Below are 19,467 nucleotides of genomic sequence, written 5' to 3' on the forward strand. Positions count from 1 at the left end.
TTTGTACGAACAAGCACCTCCTCTGACCTCGTTTTCTGCTTGGCCGTCACCTAAAGATTTACATCCCTGATGAGCAGAAGACGTTCCACATGCATGTAAACTGGTGACAGGAGTGCTCTTACTATAGTAAAGTGAGAAAGTGATATTGCTATAACTAATGTGATGTGATTAAATATGTGATTAATGAAAAAAGAAATCTGCCACCACAGTTGTCTTTAGAGCAAAATGCTTTTGAATCTGTATGTGGACCTTATAGTATGTGCACATGCTCCATTTGCCAATTTGGTTTTCAAACACAAGCAATGTATTTATTTACTAACAGTTTCTGAAGTAATCGGTGTATACTGAATATGGCCTTACAGTACAGATTGCTCTAGAATTTGCAGATACTGTTATGGTACTATGGGTCTGAGACTGCAGATACCTGAAACTATAGCCAGTGTTGTTAAGTACTTATTGCCGCGTGTGTGTGTGTGTGTGTGTGTGTGTGTGTGTGTGTGTGTGTGTGTGTGTGTGTGTGTGTGTGTGTGTGTTCACAGACAAACAGGAGAAGGAGGTGGATATATACGCGAGTCTCTCTGATGAGAAGGCCTTTGTGTTTTCTGTGGCATTGGCTGAGATCAACCGCAAGATCCTGGCGCAGAGACTTATCTTGTGAATCAAATCCAGAGTAACTAAGAAAACGGATGACCAAAGAGACGAGACCTCTCTGGAGCTGAACCTGGCTGTATTTCACTTGGATTACGAGACACAGTTCATGAAACTGCAAAGTCTTATCTCGTCATGGCGAGAAGGATTTGTGTTGGAATATCAGTTGCAACAACCATGGATCAGAAGACTTTTCCATGAAGTCAAAGAGAGGAAGAGCGTATATGTTATCGTATTCAAAATAAATGGACTGTTATGAAATGATCTTTACTGGAATGACCATGAAAAGACAATACATTTGCATACACGAGATTTAAAACAAACTGTCAGTAATTAGTGCTTTGCACAGTGCTCACCATATTTTATATAATGTTAGGAATCTTCTGTAGCCATGCTTCACATGAGTTTCACAATGCCTACAATGTGGATGGACTAAAAACTGCAGTCAGCCCAGTGTTCAGCTCTCCTGGAGGAAGGTGGATGTTTCTGAGGCAGAGACACTAATGTTGCTTTTCAAATCTGTCCAACTTTGATTCCTTCTGTTCTTTTTGATGTCCACAGTGAAGCATGAATCTGTTTGATTACTTTATAAAAATGTATTAAAGACAGTCAACCCAAACATTTGACATGTAGTTGGGACTCAAATGTTTATCTTTTCTAACTTTTGGTTGTAACTGCTGATCCCATTTCATATGTCAAACTTTGGCTTGCAGCGCAGTTGCTTATATCTGTATTTGGTAGAATAGCAAAGATGGTTGTAGAACTTCCAGTGGGAAAATGTTCTTTAAATCTTATTTTGGCACTAGGTCGAGTGACTTTAGATAACACCTAAACCTAAGTGGCCTAATAAGTGTCCAAAGGCATTTCTTAACATGGATTACAAACAGTTGCTGTATACATGGGTTACTTTGAGGAAATACTGAAACAAAGCAGTTAGATTGAACTGAACTGGCTAAGGGAGAGCTCTCAAGGTCCAAATGTTTCATTTTAGGAGTGTTGTGTGTGTACAGTAGGAGAGTAGATTTGAAATGAAACCGTCAGCTTTTATTCAAGGATTAAATAAGAATATAGAAACAAAAAGATTTTGTAACAAATTGAGGAGATTGATTCAAACACCAAAATCAAGTGGACAGCACAGTGCAGAGCTATTAATCACACCACAACAGCGTCCATAGGGTTTCTTCAGCCAGTCAGAGTTAATCAGGTGACCATATCCCAGTTAACGATGCTTTTATTAATCTCTGGCTCTCTTCCACAGCTGTCTTTATCCCGTCCTCCTTTTCTCACCCTAGCTGGTCGTGGCAGATGGCCCCGCCCCTCCCTGAGCCTGGTTCTGCAGGAGGTTTCTTCCTGTTAAAAGGGAGTTTTTCCTTCCCACTGTCAAAGTGCTCATAGGGGGTCATGTGATTGTTGGGTTTTTCTGTATTATTATTGTAGCGTCTACCTTACACTATAAAGCGCCTTAAGGCGACTGTTGTTGTGATTTGGCGCTGTATAAATAAAACTGAATTTTCACGAAAACAAAACAGACTGAGATTAACAAACCCGGCATTTAGGGAACTTCCTGACTTCAAGCATTTTCATACAATGCCAAGGATTTGTATCCGGTTACATTTAAAACAACATCATTACTTTTGTTTCATTATGTCCCTTAAAAGATGGAGAAACAATACACTTCAAAGCTCTAACAATAACATGTTTGCATGTTATGATTGAGTATTGTAGGATTAGATTGCCTATACGTAATCTTTGCTTTTTCACTTTTCGTGAGCAAGTAGCACCAGTATTATGTACTAGAGTAAACTATCGTGCAGAGACTACAGAAAACCTGTGAAATCAACAAGGTAGATGTCATGATGGCTTCTTCCAACTATGTCCTTCTTCTACTGCATGTCAACTTCCATTGAAACTGGTTATGTGTCACCCTGTTCCACAGATGAGATGGAATAAAGTCTCAGGGCCGTAAGTATTTGGCCAGTGACACAGTTTTGTCATTTTGCCTGTGCACGGCATTACAGAAGGTTTGGAAACAAACATTCAGGATATGAATGACGCGCAGACAAAATAATGTTTATGCGTTTCTACACACATTACTAAGAAAACAATTATCTGAAATAATCCTATATAGATACAAGTGTATATTCAAAATAATGTAGCAATAATAAAATGCTGGAATTGGAACTTTGAAGAGACGCTGCTGACTTATCCAAAAGAAAACATGAATGTGTATACTGAGGATGAACCCTGAAGTCTAGCACTAACATTCATGAGCCAGTGTGCATGTGTTAATAGTTTATTGCTGCTGAAGGAGAGAACTACTTACTTACACAGTGCTGGTGCTTAAGCTAAGCTCCCTTATATTTCTGGCTCAATCCAAATAACTATACATGTTATACTGTGACACTGGAATTATGAACAACAGTTACATTTTAAAACATTTTAAAGTAAAACATTCAAACATTGCAACGCTGCCAGTAAAAAGCATATTTTCAAGAACCAAAATGAATTCCTGTTTCTAACCAGTCACATTTGTAGGATTCATCTCCAACAGTTTAACCTCGAATCAAACCTGATAAAACACTTAAGGATCACATGACGCATCATGCATTCATCAAGCCAATCATATTGTCACAGGGGATGACCTTATCTAGAGGCTGTAAAGAAACATTATTTAAAAGGAGTTCTTTTCTCATGACTGCTTAATGGAAAATGTATCTAGTATTGGTCTAATGCTTTAATAAATATACACATTTAATCTTGATGTTAGCGCACACAGTGTCTGATATGCAGATTAGTGTGTATAGAAGCTGGAAGTGGGACACTTGTTATCTATGCATGAACACACAGTTAGCCCTGTTTGCAGGAACAGCCAGTTATCTGACTAAAATGTTCAAAGGCTAATTAAGACAAACTTTGAACTCTTGCTAGATGAACAGTTAAACTGTGTCCAACCAAGACCTGCAACACCAAGGTATTAATAACTCTCAATGGCAAAAATATATGTTTTAATATCAGAACATCACAAGACCTCATGTGTAGTCTGTTAACACCCTGATACATGAATCTAAGAATGCTGCAGCTGAAATGTAGTGCAGCAGCCATATCCATCTTTCCATTTCATATTTCACCAAGGCCACATGTGCCAGTGGGCACAGACCTGAGGTCAGAGTGGGGAAGTCAGACATCTGTTGATTTGCTCAGTTTCTTTTCACTGGAAAACAAAGCACACAAACACGATTTATAGAATAAGATCAGAAGAAAGTCCACAGAATGTAACATGCTCACATGCTGAAATATGTCACAATAGCCAAAGTACAAGACACTTCTATGGATTCACACTGACTGTTGGAAGTCAGGGAATACTCAAACCAGCACTTCCAGTTCCTGATTCCATCTCAGTTCAAAATGTTTGCTCTCTTCTCTTGACTACTACTACGACGCTACTTTTAAGATTAGCAAAAAATAAAGTTTCAAGTCTAAGTATATAGTTAGGGCTGCATCAAGTGACCCTGAATCCTCCCTTAGTTATGCTGGAATAGACGTAGGCTGCCGGGGGATTCCCATCATGCACTGGGTGTTTCTTCTTCAGTCACCTTTCTCACTCACTATGTATTAACAGACCTCTCTGCATTGAATCATATCTGTTATTAACCTCTGTCTCTCTTCCACAGCATGTCTTTATCCTGTCTTCCTTCTCTCACCCCAACCAATCACAGCAGATGGCCCCGCCCCTCCCTGAGCCTGGTTCTGCTGGAGGTTTCTTCCTGTTAAAAGGGAGTTTTTCCTTCCCACTGTCACCAAAGTGCTTGCTCATAGGGGGTCATATGATTGTTGGGTTTTTCTTCGTATGCATTATTGTAGGGTCTACTGTACAATATAAAGGAGGTGACTCTTGTTGTGATTTGGTGCTGTATAAATAAAATTGACTTGACTTTGCACATTTAGCTGTGATTCTACCTCTCAAACCTAGATCGTATGTAAATGGTGTACATTTAAAAATATTTATTGTGGCATGTTTTACTTAGGTTTAATAAACTTCATAATAAACTTTGTCTCTTTTTTCAGGTTGTACACTGAGACATTCCACTTCAACTAGTTACACCATAGTAAAGGTGTTTTTAAGGAACATTTTATATTGTTAGCAGGGAAACTGGCTTCATCTCAAGTGTTTGGATATCCCTATAACATGTGGAAATATTTAAGAGGCATTCTGATAGTATAGTTGTAAAACATAACTTTACTCTTACCGTAGCTCGTGTTTCAGACGAGTCAGTTTGTCTTGCAGACGTTCATTTTTCACTTGCGTGGGATTATCTGGGACGAACCAGGCTGCTATAAACTTGCACATCACTAAAACATGCTGGAGAAACACAAGAAAATATTCAGGTGGATATTTCAATGTTAAAAACAACCCAGTCTGAGCCACGTGTGATGAACAAACCTCAAAGAGGATGATAAAGGCAAAGCGCACAGCCAAGACCATCCAGAACTGAGACTTCAGCGAGTAGTCGTTTTCATTCCTGTAGTCTCTGTAGCTGCACATGTAACACAGTCCTGTTAATCACATCTGTGAATGACTCGTATATTTACACCAAGCAGAGTAATTCTGCTTATGTTAAAACATAATATATCTGTTATGTTTTAACCTTGAAGCACTTTGGTTTTAAATGTGCTATATAAATAAAGTTGGATTGTATTCTCACCTGCACTCTGTGACGCTGAAGTTATGCCTTTCCCAGGGATTTATGAATGCATCGAAGTTTGAACTATTCATATACGCTGTTGACAGAGTGTCATTAATGTAGCCCTCCATGCAGCTGCAACGAGAGCACGAAACACATGAGACGACACAGAAACCAGTCATCTCACATCTTCACACGTTTCTCTACCAGCTCAAATCTGACTGACTCTGTGTAATCGAGCTTTCCCTTAGCGCACGGGCCATAATGGTAACGATAGACAAGTCGAGGAATAAAGTCCGATGTGATTCCAATAACCAGGCCATTAGCGATCACTGCCAGCACACCGATGGCCTCCAACAGCTTTGTCCACACACCTGCAGACATATTAAACACACATTATATAACATTTTCAACCCACAGTGAATGTTTTGTGCTGACTTATAATGGACATCAGTGAGTTTAATCCAGCTCTTGATGTCTTATTGCTATAAAAAAAAAAAAAAAAAACATGAATACTGAAACTTTGAATTATGGATCAGTTCCTGAGTATTTGGAAACTGAGGCCATTTTGCTGGTAAGTCTCTTAAAATGACAGAGTGGCTTTATTGGATTCTAACCAGACAAGCCTGTTACAGGCACAGCTGCACTTATAACAAGCAAAAACGAAAATCTGAAAATTGGGGCTGTATATAAAACTGGCTGTAAGTCTCTAATGGTTAATGCAGTAGTTCTGTTGAATCCTTGAAACGTTAAAGTCTGCACTTCACTGTAGTGCTGTACCGTGTCATGGTATAAACCCTAAAGCACCTAACTCCATACAAAATGCCACACAGCTCACCGATGTCATTAGTCTTCTTGGGTACCAGCCGTTGCTCCAGGCGGACCATTTTGATAGCATCCAGACGGATCTCAAAGATGTTGTTGACGAGTGCTAGAAGGGGTGCGAGGGGAAATGCTGCCACGAATATGGTGGTGAAACTAAACTGGATCACTGGACAACACAGAGATAAGAATTTCATAGATTTGAAGTCATTTCAGAAAGCATTCACATTTGTTTCATGATGAAAGATAAAAACCTGGTGTAAAAAAAATTATTTTCACCAGTTCAACAGTCAACTCAGGGCACTTTATGATTTAACCTCCTGGGACCTGCGTCCACATATGTGGACATCACTTTTTGGGTTATTTAGACCAAAATACTCAATTTTGTTCTACAAGGGCCTGATATCCACCTACGAGGACATTATGCTGCTACTGTTCTATCAAAATTTTAAAAGAATATCCTCATATGTGGCTCTCATTTTTCATAAAAACAAAAATAAGGTTAAAAAAAAAAATCTGGTAATTCTTTGTTTTTACATTCATTGGGCCCCAGTCAGCCCAAATATCAAAGAGAAATTAAAAATGCTGCTGTGAAGAGTTCGGGTCTTAGGAGGTTATGGTAGAGATCTGAAAAACGTCCCTGGTGCCAGAACCCTGGCGATCAGATGATCCCCTCTGTTTAGGAAAGATATGAAGGACATGCTGGTGCCCAGTGATGTCCACTGGAGCAAAAGCTGCAACTGATTCAGTTTGTCTCTAAACTGCATCTGCTCATGACTGTCCTCCAACATTTAACCTTTGCACAAACATGTCAGGCATTCTCACTCGGGTGCTATTTGTGTGAGAAACAACTGACCCTGTAATCAGTGAGTTGTTTTTTGAAGATGTGGTCAGGAGACTAAGAGCACCCACCCATTTCCAAAAATTCATTGAACAGGCTGAAGGCATCACTGCTGGCCAGGTGGTAGTTACGCAGCCATTCACGATGTTTGCAAATGTCACATGGTTCAATACATCCATTTTCCTCTCGACAAGCCTTCCTGTAACAGTGACCGCATTTCCTCTCCAGCTTCTTTGCAGCTTTTACATTCACAAGTCTGTTGCACCAGCTGGAAACCATACACATGAAGAAGTACAACACATTGATTATACCATTTTCAATGAGGTCCTGTAGCTGCTGAGCCATTTCCTTAAAGGAGAGCTGTAATGAAAACAGCACACTTACGGTACTGTGAACTCAACGATGTTGTTGAGAGTCTGTTTGAGCAGCATGATCACAGCCATCTGGATAAAGAGGTCTGTCAGACAGCCGCTGGGATGACACTAGAACACACGACAGTGATGAGTGTTAGCACTAAAACATATATATGGATGTTTGATTATCTCCATACCTCTTCCAGTCGATGCCCAGCGAGACGCACATAGTTTCCTGGATGGCCATTTATCCTGTGACGAAATAACGTCACATAAGCAGTCAGCTGGGGGAACATCTGCTACGGTTATAATGCTCTCAGTATCATATCAGAGTAATGACAGCATGGTAAGTGTACAGTAACGTACTCTACACTATGTTCTGTGTCACTCTGTGAGGAAGACCTTCCAATAAAAGAGTTCATCCGCTGACCATTTTCTAGCTGACCGTTTGCATTAGAATTTTATTTTACCTTCCGACTTTCCAAGATGTTCATTTTTTTATATATTTAATATTTTTTTATATATATTTTACAAATGCATTTGAGGAGTCTGAACAATGACAGGTTGGATATTTCTATACATGACTAAAACATAAATAACAAAAAGTAAAAATCTAACTTGATTTGCTGTCAAAACCCAAGATCATTAGTCAGCCAATCATTTAAGCTCTACTTTGTCTGTCATCTTAATGTTTAAAATAAATAAATAAATAAATAATAATAATAATAATAATAATAATAAATAATAATTAATAATAATAATACAGAGTACCTGCCCAGAAAAAAGGCCACATAAAAGAGAGAGGAGAAGAGGGTGAAGAACTGGAAGGTGAACATCTTGACTGTGAAGCTCCTCTCGGTAGCAGCAAGTGAGTTCAGCTTCTCTGAATACAAACACATGCACAGACAAACAAAATGTCTTATATTTCGTTTTCTCAGGAAAACATGTCAAAATTTGTTTATTACACATGAATGAGCTAAAATATAATGGCCTGCTTATCACTGCCACAGGCTGTGCTGTGGTTGCTGGCACCAAGACAACAGGTGCTTTAAAGCTTTCAGTTTATGCTTCGGAGCTTCAGCTGATCACAACAAAACCTCCGCCTACACCATCAGCCAGCCCAATGATCAGTCCCCACTTAGATCAGCACCACTCTTTAAGAGCACCCAAAGCTTTCCCTTTCCTGTCAGTAAACATCAGCTTTACTGACACGTTTTGCTTCTCCAGCTCATACGCCAGAAGGCCGTCAGGAGCAGAATCACATGATCTGTGTTTCCCCTTTTTTCTGATTGGTCAAAATAGTCTGGCTCAACTGTGAATATATTAATATCGTTATTGTTTGCAGTGAAATAAATTGCTTCTCACCAATATCACACAACTTCAGGGAGACCCATCTGTTGACCTGCAGGTGGAGTTAAAGACACAGAAGTTAATTATCAGCATCGCGTTGGTTGAATCCATACAGCAGCACTTTCCAGGAGATTCCAGTCAAACTGTCCTCTGTGTCTTTCAGCTTGAAGACTACATGTAAAGGTTTTTTGTCTAAAGAGCATTATCACTTGAGTTCTATAAAAGGCAAAAAACCCATACCTGTTTTAAATTAGTCTGCTTTTGCTTTAATCCCCCTGAAGGCATGCTGCTCTGACTCTTTGGATCTCCTCGACTGAATATGGATAGAGCAGTGCTTATAAAGGCTGGCACTGGCATGCTGGACGAGGATTATGTTGGTTTGGTCGAAAAGAAAGTAATATGTAGGTATGATTATACAGTGACAAACAGATGACTAGTGATGACCCTTGAACTGAATCAGCTTGACCCAGAGGGTGAGGGTTTTGGTCCAGACAACGAAAGCATTGGTGGACAAATTACATCAGGTGTTTTGATCACATCTTGTATATTGACCTGTCAGATCAGTTTCACGGGCAGGTTGAATGCTCCGATAGCTGTGAGACGCTCTGGCACAACAAAATTATTTTACTCACTTTTACTGGCTGCCAGGACTGCAGGAAAACAAAAGAAGTCAAGGATGAAGTGTCAAGACAGCAGACACCATCAGACCTCATTGGCCCAGTCCAAACGCCTACGTAATAGTCGGGAGATTTCAAAATCCAACTGAAATGCGACTTCATGGGTAATGGTGAAGTTAAAAATCAGGAGGGAAAGAACGCAACTTAAAGAAGCAACTTTCTTTCCAAACCTACACAGACAATAAGGAGAGCAAATCTCCTGTATGTCTGTTGCCAGACAATGTGGAGCAGTTTTGATAGCAAGTTTGGCCAAACAAGTTTCAAATACACTATCCTTTGGTTTTCTGTGCATGCTTTTGAGAACGACAGCCTCTCTGTTTTAGAGGTTCACCATCAGTTGGTCCCCAGACTCATTACAGGGCAAAAGATGCAGAGGCTGAGGCCGACTGTTCACTTGTGCTCTAAGTCAACACTCAAAGCACTTTATATTTTGAAAATGTACGTACAAATATATACAATGCATTTCCTATGATTTTAAGTGCTTTCTAAATATCACACTCTGACAGTGTCAGTGTCTGGCCAAAGGCCATTTGGAAATGAGGCAGCCCACAGCAGCCTGAGCCACAGCAGCCCAGACTAGAGTGCTGCTATAGTAGACAGCAAACACAAAGGGAGACCACTGTGTGCTCCCCAGCTTCAGCTGGCTGCAGCCCACAGCAAGATTTACAGAAGAAACTTGTTCAAACAGCATGTTTTTGGCTCTGTTTAAGCAGGGTGTGCAGGTTGGCTTTTAAACTTAACATGCTGGGAGATGTTGCAGTGTGCAACAATGACCAATCAAAGGGGTCCCCTGGATAGTATTTTAAGCTGGTTAAATGGAACATGCTCTTCCTGTTCATTCTGCCAACACTGAGTGATGAAGATCCAGGTATACATACGCGGGTCATGATCTGAATGGTGATGTAGTGCAGCACAGCTCCAAGAAAAACAGATACAAGGTTGGCGTTGTCTTTCAAAAACTCCCATTTACTCTCAGACATCAAGGGGGCAGCGACAACTCGAAATACCACCAGAGCATGAGCGAGGCCAATAATCAGCATCAACTGCAAAACAATCACATCAACACATTACTTTTATTCAGTGGGCCACAATTTCATTTGGTTTTTTTTATTTTAAAAGTCTGATTTTTATTTTCCATAAATCAGGTTCATGTTCTTCAAGATCAATCCAGATTCTGCACCTGAGAGTTATATAGCATTACAGTTCTTGTTTCAGGACTTTAAAGTGGTTGTGAGCTGGTTTTAGTCAGCGATGTGTCCTAGAGTTTCTGAGAAAATCACACCAAGGAATGCTCCACATGCCCCATCCCAAACTCCATCCACAGCACGTGTTCAGTTTTACATGTTTAGAGGTTTAGATTTGTGATGCATGGTCCAGGTCTCTTACCATGAGTGTGACCAGGATGAGGACCAGGGTACTCCGTAGATAGGAGTGTCTGAACTGTTTAGCTTTGCAGTTTGGATCATTCACTAGTTCCATGATCAGTTCCTCCTGATGAGATGCGCACACACCGATATTCACACATTAAACATATATAAAGTAGAAATTTGTGTTAATATAAGGGTTTTAACAAGAGCAGTAAAGGTTGAAGATGACAGAAATAACTTTATGTGACAAATTAAATGTCTTATCACTGCAGACGGGTGATGATTATCAGCTGATCAGAGTTCTTTATGCACACATGAAAGTCTTGAACTCTTCATGTGTGCATTTTGAGATCAGTGAATGAATGCTCGTGGTTAAGCTAAGTCAGTCATTATATGAGAGCAGACCCCAAACGACAGCATGTAACATTTTATTGTACGTAGACACAGCTAAAGGTCTTACCTCCTCTTCACACCAGTCATAGACCTTCCATTTAGAAACATGTTTAGCTCTGTGTCTCTTCCACAGCTCCAAGAACAGAGTGGCTAAAATGACACATTTTAATTCACCCAGAAGTACAAAAGAATCAGACATCAGATCCAATTTAATTACACATCACAGATGCTCAAACACTCACCCCAGATTGCCATGAACATTGCAAAAGCCACAGTGCCCTCATTGTCAAACAAATGTGTGACCTGTGCAGACACAACACGTGTGTGATGAAGAGCACAATAATAACAATCACATCAAGAGCAGGACTGTTAGCTCTTCACTTAGCTCTGTATCATTGGGGGGGGAAAAAAAAAGGGGGGGGGGGGGGGGGGGACTAAGGGTTTTTGCAGCCAAGAAGAAGAAATACTGTCGGGAGGGGACTTTACAGCTGGTAGGTGTATTTTTGAATGTTAAATTATTTGAACTGTTTATGCATACACCTGAGACAACAAATGAAAACAAGATTAACAGAAGAATTAAGGTCACCTTAGCATAGGTGCAGCTGTCTGACAGTTGCCATGTCCCACACCTCTTTTCACAGCGAGGACACATCGTGATGTTGGACTCGCACACTTCCTTACTGGGGACCAAAAGTATTATACATGATACAATATTAGGCCTTATAATACTGGTATGGCTCAGCCATGTATTTTACATTTTTATCTTTAAGATTGTCTGAGATTCATCGTTTTGTATAGAAACAATATAGCACATGATGTTATTACATAAGAGGGTTGGTGTTGAAAAAGGCGAGGCCATAGAGAAACACTATAACACCCAGAATAGCAGCTGGTACCAGCAGTTTAGTGTACCAGGCAAGCCAGAGGTAGTACAGAGCCACCTTCTCCCCGAAGTACGACCTGCAAGGAGAAACCAAACAAACACATGTTGGTACACTATAACCCTGCACTTTACCATTTACCCTTTAAAATAATGAACCAGGTCAAAGGTTCCCTTTCTGAAAACATGACAGTTTTCCTTCTCTGAAGAAATCCAGCGTAAAATCTATCATTGCTTTATGAAGCCAAGAGAAGTTGTCACGTTCTGCTAAAAGGTCCAGCAGATGTGCAACAGTAGCAAGTGTTGGGTTGAAAAAAGGAGACAAAGCAGTAAAATTGGTAAATGGCAAAGAAACAAATCTCCATGTTCAAAAGGGTTTTTTTTATTTTAAACTAATGTTTCTATTACTAATTAAACTAAAAGAGACGACCAAGCCGCCATTACCTTTAAAAGAGGGAGAACAAGAAAACCAGGCATGGTCAGTACACTGCAAAGCAGGAGCAACCAGCCACCAAGCACACGGCTCACTAACTACAAAACCAACCGGGCTGTCTCACACTAGAGTGCACATTCAGTGCAACTGGATAGTGTAGTGTAGCGCACTCCTTTGGAGTGAGAGTTGCGAGTTCCAGTCCCACCCTGTATCCAGTGAGGGTCCTGGCTGGTCCCCCCGTGCTAAAACTGAGCCCTGGAATGGCGCACCACGTCTGCAGCCTGCCCGCAGCTCGGACACAAGCATCTCACTACATGTTCACTACATGTTGTACTGTGTATGTGACAAATACAATTTGAATTTAACTTTCTTAATTGCTGGTTAGAGTAGGCTGTCCCTTATAAATAGTACATTTGTACAATGGCTGAAACTAGCATCACTGAATGAACAACGGGCTGTTAAGTCTCTTCATCATTAATGTGCAGATTGTCACTGATCAAAGACGATCTGCACATTAATGATGGACGTGACTTGGCCGAGTGACGAGATGTTTCTCCCACTGAAACGCGACGTCCAGATGAACAGAATCAACTTTTGGGATCATGACGCTGTTAGACAGAGAGAGAAACCATCAAAAACAGTTACAGGGATAGACTGACTTGATGTCATTGACCGGCTGTCTGCTAAACAGAGCTGTCCATCGAGCCCATTTTTTCCTCAGCTCTTTCTGCTCCTTTCTCTGAAAGACACAGGGAGGGGAGGGGGGACAAGGAAGCATCAGGATTTCTGTAATATGTTATACAAAGAAGATTTTATGGCCAATTCAAAGCACAGATTGAAAGTCTAATGTCTTTTCTCACAGTTTCAAATACTAAATTGTTCTCAGACAAGAGTTTCTGTACATATGTAAATATTTAATAAGGATCTTTCATCTGTTTTGTATTTTTATGAACTGATGGAGTTTCGTGCTCACAGAATCAAGTATGTTTGGCATTTATCAAGACGAAACACACTTTGAAGAGCCATAAACACGAAGACAATACTTGTATTTCTATTACACAATTAGTCATTTAATAAAATCTACAGTGCTATTAATGCTCAAATTCTTAGCCAGTATTCAGTGCTTGTATTCGTACTTTGTTTCTTTACTGTGCTTCAGAACTGAATCTGATTTCCTAGTGAGGCTGTAGTTTGAGTTGCTTTGCACGTTGTCCGAGAACATGGCGAGTAAAGAGCAGCAGGTTAGTCTTACTCACTTCATGAAGACAGAACATCGTTTCAAACACATCCTTCATTAACAGCTCTTCCAGGTTTTCTGACACAACAAAACATGTTTACATGAAAAAAAGTTGCACATTAACATACATACAGTACTTCCACGTCAGCTAAAGATTTACAGATTCTCTCACCTCCTGTGTTGATGTACGTGTGATGAAGGATGAAATGAACAATTCGGATCCTGGAGAAAAGATAAAAGGCTCAAATGAACACAGTGTGGATGCGTGGCGTTTTTAGGATTTATTTTTGGGCCTTTTTGTCTTTATTTGACAGTTGTGTAGTGAAGAACAGCCAGGACAGAGGGGAAGAAGTAGCAGGGGAAACACACGGGCTGCAGGCCAGACTCACACTCAGGCATTGCTGCATTTCGATGTGAAACCTGACCCTCAGATTAGCACAAATGAAAGAAGACCTTCCACGAGGAGTTTTATTAAACTGTTTCATTCTTGCATTGTGTAACAGTCCACAAAGAGCTCTCACACTAGTGTGCATTCAGAAAGTATTTGCATGCCACTTGTTTCACATTTTGCCATTACAGCCTTATTCCACCTCACAATCCTACACACAACACCCCATAATGATCAAATGCAAACGCCTGCTAGGTGGCTGGGTTAATCCAGAGTTCTTTTGGGTTTGAGAAGGATTATGTTATTTATTGGTTAACAGTGTTTTGTATTTCTCTGCGTTTGAGTTTTCTTATTATTCTGACCCCTGGTATCGCTTTCTTATTTTATCATTTGTGTATTTCATCTTAGTTAGTTATTGATGGTTTAACAGTACATCTTTGTCTTTCCTTGCAGTGTTCTTAGTCTCATCTTTGTGTCGGTCTTCTCTCCATGGTTGTCTGTCTGCCTCCAGTTCATGGACCCTGAACAATGTTCAGTCAGGTACAGTAAGGTAAATCTGACTGAACATTGTGTTATTGTATGTTTATCTCACAATATTAGGAACCATGAGGCAACTGTTGTTGTGATTTGGTAATAATAATAATAATAATAACTTTATTTATAAAGCGCTTTCAAATAAAGTGCTGTACAACTGTTTAAAACTGTATAATTAATTTAATTAAAAACTGAACATCTTTGGAGAGATCTGAAAATGGCTTTGCATCGTTGCTCCCCATCCAACCTGATGGGACTCTGATGGAAAAGGGCTCGGCGGGGGGTGAGAGAGAGAGAGAGACAGTGAGAGAGCGCGAGAGAGAGCAAGCAAGAGCGAGAGAGAGCGAGAGAGCGAGCGAGAGCGCGAGAGAGAGAGAGCGCGAGAGAGAGAGCGAGCGAGCGAGAGAGCGAGAGCGCGAGCGAGCGAGAGAGCGAGCGCGAGCGCGAGGGAGAGAGAGAGAGAGAGAGAGAGAGCGAGAGAGAGCGAGCGAGGGAGAGAGAGCGAGAGAGAGCGAGAGCGAGCGAGAGCGAGCGAGAGAGCGAGCGAGAGAGCGAGAGAGAGAGCGAGAGAGCGAGCGAGCGAGCGAGAGAGAGAGAGAGAGAGAGAGAGAGAGAGCGAGCGAGAGAGCGAGAGAGAGAGAGAGCGAGCGAGAGAGAGAGAGAGAGAGAGAGAGAGCGAGAGAGAGAGAGCGAGAGAGAGAGAGCGAGAGAGAGAGAGAGAGAGAGCAAGAGCGAGAAGAAAGCACCAACATCTCCTCCTGCAGGAGAAGTTTGTCACCTGGTTGCCTGGGTGACGGCTCCTTTCTCATCTCCACAACAGTTGCAAGAGTCAGAAACTTTCAGCAGGTACTGGTAGACTTCAAACATCTCACTGGGAGCACGTATGCCAAAAAAGTCTTTGTTGTCATGGGTAATCCTCTGAAACACACACATATACACATGCATGCGCACACATTATCATCACTTATTCATTCAGCTGTTCGTGCTTTGTTACATCTGAGATTTTTGGAGAAACTCACAGTGATATGTATGTTTTTCTTTTTCAGCTGTGCTATGAAGGCTTCCTGTCTCAAAGTCTTTTGCTCATTGTCCACTTTATCGGCGACCAGCACATAGTCAAATGTTCTGTGGGTGGGCTGTTCAAAGACAAAAATATATTTGTATATATGTATATATACACACATATATAGACACACACAAACAGAGAGGGAGAGAAATGGGAACATTGCACCGAGATAGAGCATGCAAACGAGACAAGAGACACAAACCGTTTCAGAGTTTTATCCTGAACATAAGCAGGAGATAAACCTGAATGTTTCCACGTCTGATGTCACACAGCTTTGTATATTTTATGTCTGCATGTTACAGACGACGTTTGTCTGCTGTTATCTTGTTAATGTAGGGAAGTTTTAGAGAGCGACAGCAGATTCTTACCAGCGAACGAAGTAAAGGCTCAGCGTCATCCTTCGTGCTGCCCCACAGCTCGATATTTTCCTTGCACACAAACACACAAACACAGTCAGTACTGAAATATACTCCACCACATGACATCATATTACACACATTTCCAATATATTGGAGACAAATTAAAGCAAAAGGCCTCTTTCAAACTTTTGAAACAAGAATTCATACATTTTGAAGTGAGAGTCAAACTCATAAAGTACAACACAGTTTGTCACTCGGTGCTCTTCTGGTAGCTGTTACAACAGTGCTACTATGAAGCAGTCACTGGCTCGGTACCTGGAACAACTTTGTAATGTGTTATGCATCTTCACACTATGAAACAGGGAGGCCATAACCACATATCTAATGAGTTGTAACACACTTACTCATGACTAAATACTGGAAAAGCAATGCTTACAAGCACAGCTGCCAGTTATCCTGCCTGGAGGATTTTCTTTCTTTAGCTAAAACACTATGATTCTGACATATGAATGTTTTTCATTTCCACAATTTTGGAAATATACGTCATTGTTCATCTGTAAAACATGCAACTCTGCAGCTGTCCATGTCTGAGACGGATCATCTGCTGCTAACTGCACCTTCTTCATGTTAACACACACAAACTATTTTAATCACAATTGGATTCAACATTCAACACCAACCTGTTTCTGCTCAGCTTCTACAGTTTGTAGCTGGCATTACCAAATATACACCTAAAGGTACGATGTGCTTCACAAAGTCTTTAAGAGCTCCAAATGAAGTTCCACATTTAATGTTGAAATGGTTTATTATTAACGCCCTTTCCTTTTCTAATATCTTTCATGTACTTACTTAAAAAACAAAGAGTACTAAGACCAGTGTGTATTTATTGTAGAGGGAGAGCATTCACAGCAGGTTGGTCTGGACCGATAGCCTGCTTGTCATTGACCTGACAATTACAACCAGTTTCATTTTCATTAATCAAGTCAGAGTCCAGAGTCCAGCTGACATCATTACTGATGTAAATTTAGTTTCACCAAATCATCCAACACACGTTTATTATAGTCACCGTTTGTTATGAGTGGAAGCAGGATGTCAGTGACACATTTCTAATAAACATCCGTACATTTGTAAAGTTTAGTAACACGAGCAGAGTGTCAGACTCTGTCCTCTCCGGCCTGTGGCTGCATGCAGGCCCAGACCTGCCCGGAGCTCCTTTGTTTCTGCTGCTTGTGAAGCTCGTATCAGTGTTAAGTGGCTCACAGCATTCACACAGTTACTATCTGTCAGTGGCAACCTTTAGCATGGGTGTGACCCAGTGCCCATCCTAACCTGAAACTGATTTACCAGCTATTGGGTTACTTTCTTTAGGTGCAACCCTTGAACATCCTGCTTCTCAAATACAAACACCGTGTTTTTACTCGGTACTACATGTTAAGTCAGTACAGACTCGCCTGGCATTTTTCACACTAAACTGAGAATCAAGCCTCACGACAACAGGACAGGATTTCAGACTGTTGAAATAATCTGAGAGTAGCTAAAAACTTTTCTACAAATCAATAATAAAGCAGTATTTTCTTCGTGGACATGATTTCATTCAGCTGCATTTCTATCCAGGTCAGTTTCCAGTAAAAAGCCAGAGTGGTTTCTGTGACGCCCATCTCTGTCAGAGGATGAAAACACAGGCGCTCCATTTACCTCGACCTTCTTGAAGAACATGCTGAAAGGTGCTTCAGAGCAGATGTGGGTTCCGTCTCTCTACACTTCTCCACCCAGCAGCTCAGCAGTGTCTCTCCATCACTGCCGCAGGAACTTTGATGGAAACTCTTTCTAAACCAGCTCGTAGCGCTTCACTTCCGCATATTTTAGCTCCGTGTTTGTCCGTGTGGCGGTACAGGTGTGCCTTTTTACCTGTAGCGCTGACGTCACATTCCAAAACAAGACTGTTGCGTTCAGGTTCCCCGGGAAGTGTAGTTCACTTGAGCATTCAAATCCTGAGAAAAACAGTACCTGTTCTCTGATCTGTGTTTGGCACGTTTTTAATTCCGTCTCAGTCAGTGTACGCCACACTGCACTCATTTAAACTGTAAACGGGCTTCTGCTCTTGTTAACGCTTTAACTTTGGTTTTAAATGTCATATTTATCGGTTTTTCAGAAAAATAATGATATATGACACAGTGCTATACATCTATATATGTGCGTGTTAACTTATCAAATTTATACTCACTGTAATTAATTCTGTTGTGATCTAAACACCAAAGTCCCAAACTAACATAATGACTGGTCTGTAGGTCACCTCCTCAACCATGTAAGCAATAGCAGCTGCAACAGAAGGGCTCAGCTGGAGAGCGACATTGAGAATATTCTTCAGAGAAACCCTCAATCTTTTATTTTGTTTCCTCACTTTGAAATTCACAGCACAGCTTATTTTTACCTGATCATTTAAAATAACAAAAAGACTTCCTCTTGTGTCCTTTGTGAAGGTGTCTGCTTCTCGACTACATGCAGCCCAAACTGCATGGGTGTATTTTCACAGAATCAAAATAAAATGCAATGACTGATTCATGGTTTCAGTTGGGGAATCTGTAACTGTGACTCCAGCCTGTCTGATGAAGCCTCAGCAGAGTGAAACTTGGAGCTGGTCTGTTTACATGCCATGTTCCTGTCCATGAGTTTTCTTCAGCAAGCCAAGCTACTTCTTGGAAAGACAACCTGAACACACCTTAAACATCGTCGGAGTTACTACAAAGCAGCCTTCCTTGTTTTAAAAAACAGAATCACATTTAAACTTTGCCATGAGTCTGTAACCATGACACAAACAGCAGGAACACTGTTCCTGCACAGCAGCGCACAGTGAAAGGCCTCTGTCCTTTTCATGTTTAACAACACATTTCTAATTTGCAGAAGATAAGAAAACTGCCGTCATCCCTAAAGTTGCCATGCAAAACTCCAGTTATAAAGCCTGCAGGTCAAGTACAGAACCATTACAGCATCACTGATACAGTCTGTATGCAAACACAGGCTGTTAAACACTGAGATATGTAGGAAGAACTGTAACAGGGAGTGTGCACAGACACACACTTTGTAATCATGGTATCCAGCTGTGCAGGATGTAGTTAAACTTAAAGGTGTGTTATGTAAGGTGTGTTAGCTATTCTCAAAATGAAGGCTGAGTTTAATGTCACAGCTTCTTATTCACACTGAAATGTGAGCTCTATTTTTGATGCAGAACTTTCACACTTTTACACACACACAACATGCGGGAAATAGCTCACTGTTACACTGATTCAATACAAAAAGCACCTGTTTGTCGCCTGTGCAGCTTAATGCAGAACAATGCAACATCTCAGGCACAAATTCTAACGAACATATTGTGGCATGCAGAAAAGTGTCCATGTCATCTCGTCTTTATCCCCGAGTTCAGTAAACCAAACTTAGCA

The 19,467-nt window shown here is 40.8% G+C and overlaps 2 protein-coding genes across 3 annotated transcripts in view; one reads left to right on the top strand and one right to left on the bottom strand.

Moving 5' to 3' along the window:
* Positions 1-3,824, top strand: part of cunh16orf87 (chromosome unknown C16orf87 homolog) — a 31,167-nt gene extending 27,343 nt beyond the window's left edge. Inside the window, exon 4 of the mRNA XM_040005136.1 lies at positions 540-3,824. Within this exon, the coding sequence (XP_039861070.1) occupies positions 540-658 (119 nt within the window). The 3' untranslated portion in view covers positions 659-3,824. The remainder of the gene's footprint in view (positions 1-539) is intronic.
* LOC120717224 (anoctamin-9-like) lies at positions 2,926-17,929 on the bottom strand. 2 transcript variants are annotated; one of them, XM_040005126.1, is made up of 24 exons: positions 17,726-17,929; positions 16,040-16,099; positions 15,625-15,741; positions 15,384-15,523; positions 13,856-13,905; positions 13,703-13,761; positions 13,106-13,185; positions 11,959-12,093; positions 11,720-11,813; positions 11,376-11,436; positions 11,201-11,283; positions 10,760-10,864; positions 10,252-10,416; positions 8,712-8,748; positions 8,118-8,229; positions 7,544-7,598; positions 7,378-7,475; positions 7,065-7,261; positions 6,169-6,321; positions 5,557-5,704; positions 5,352-5,465; positions 5,090-5,183; positions 4,896-5,008; positions 2,926-3,859 (listed from the first exon to the last, which is right to left on the bottom strand). In XM_040005126.1, exons 1-24 carry the CDS (start codon positions 17,744-17,746, stop codon positions 3,826-3,828), a joined length of 2,325 nt encoding a protein of 774 aa, XP_039861060.1. In that variant the 5' UTR covers positions 17,747-17,929; the 3' UTR covers positions 2,926-3,825. The 2 variants fall into 2 exon arrangements, with proteins under 2 accessions (XP_039861060.1, XP_039861061.1); XM_040005127.1 differs by lacking the exons at positions 13,703-13,761; positions 15,625-15,741; positions 16,040-16,099; positions 17,726-17,929.
* Between the last annotated feature and the right edge of the window lie 1,538 nt (positions 17,930-19,467).

Source organism: Simochromis diagramma, unplaced genomic scaffold, assembly GCF_900408965.1.
Source record: "Simochromis diagramma unplaced genomic scaffold, fSimDia1.1 OVJJ01000085.1, whole genome shotgun sequence".
Lineage (NCBI taxonomy): Eukaryota > Metazoa > Chordata > Actinopteri > Cichliformes > Cichlidae > Simochromis > Simochromis diagramma.

Excerpts from the sequence above, each read along its gene's own strand:
- LOC120717224 (XM_040005126.1), bottom strand. The coding sequence starts at position 17,746 with ATGTTCTTCAAGAAGGTCGAG. Across the intron at positions 11,814-11,958 it reads TTCAACACCAACCCTCTTAT|TAAGGAAGTGTGCGAGTCCA; the intron begins GTAATAACATCA and ends TTTGGTCCCCAG. Across the intron at positions 8,230-8,711 it reads CCTGAAGTTGTGTGATATTG|AGAAGCTGAACTCACTTGCT; the intron begins GTGAGAAGCAAT and ends GTTTGTATTCAG.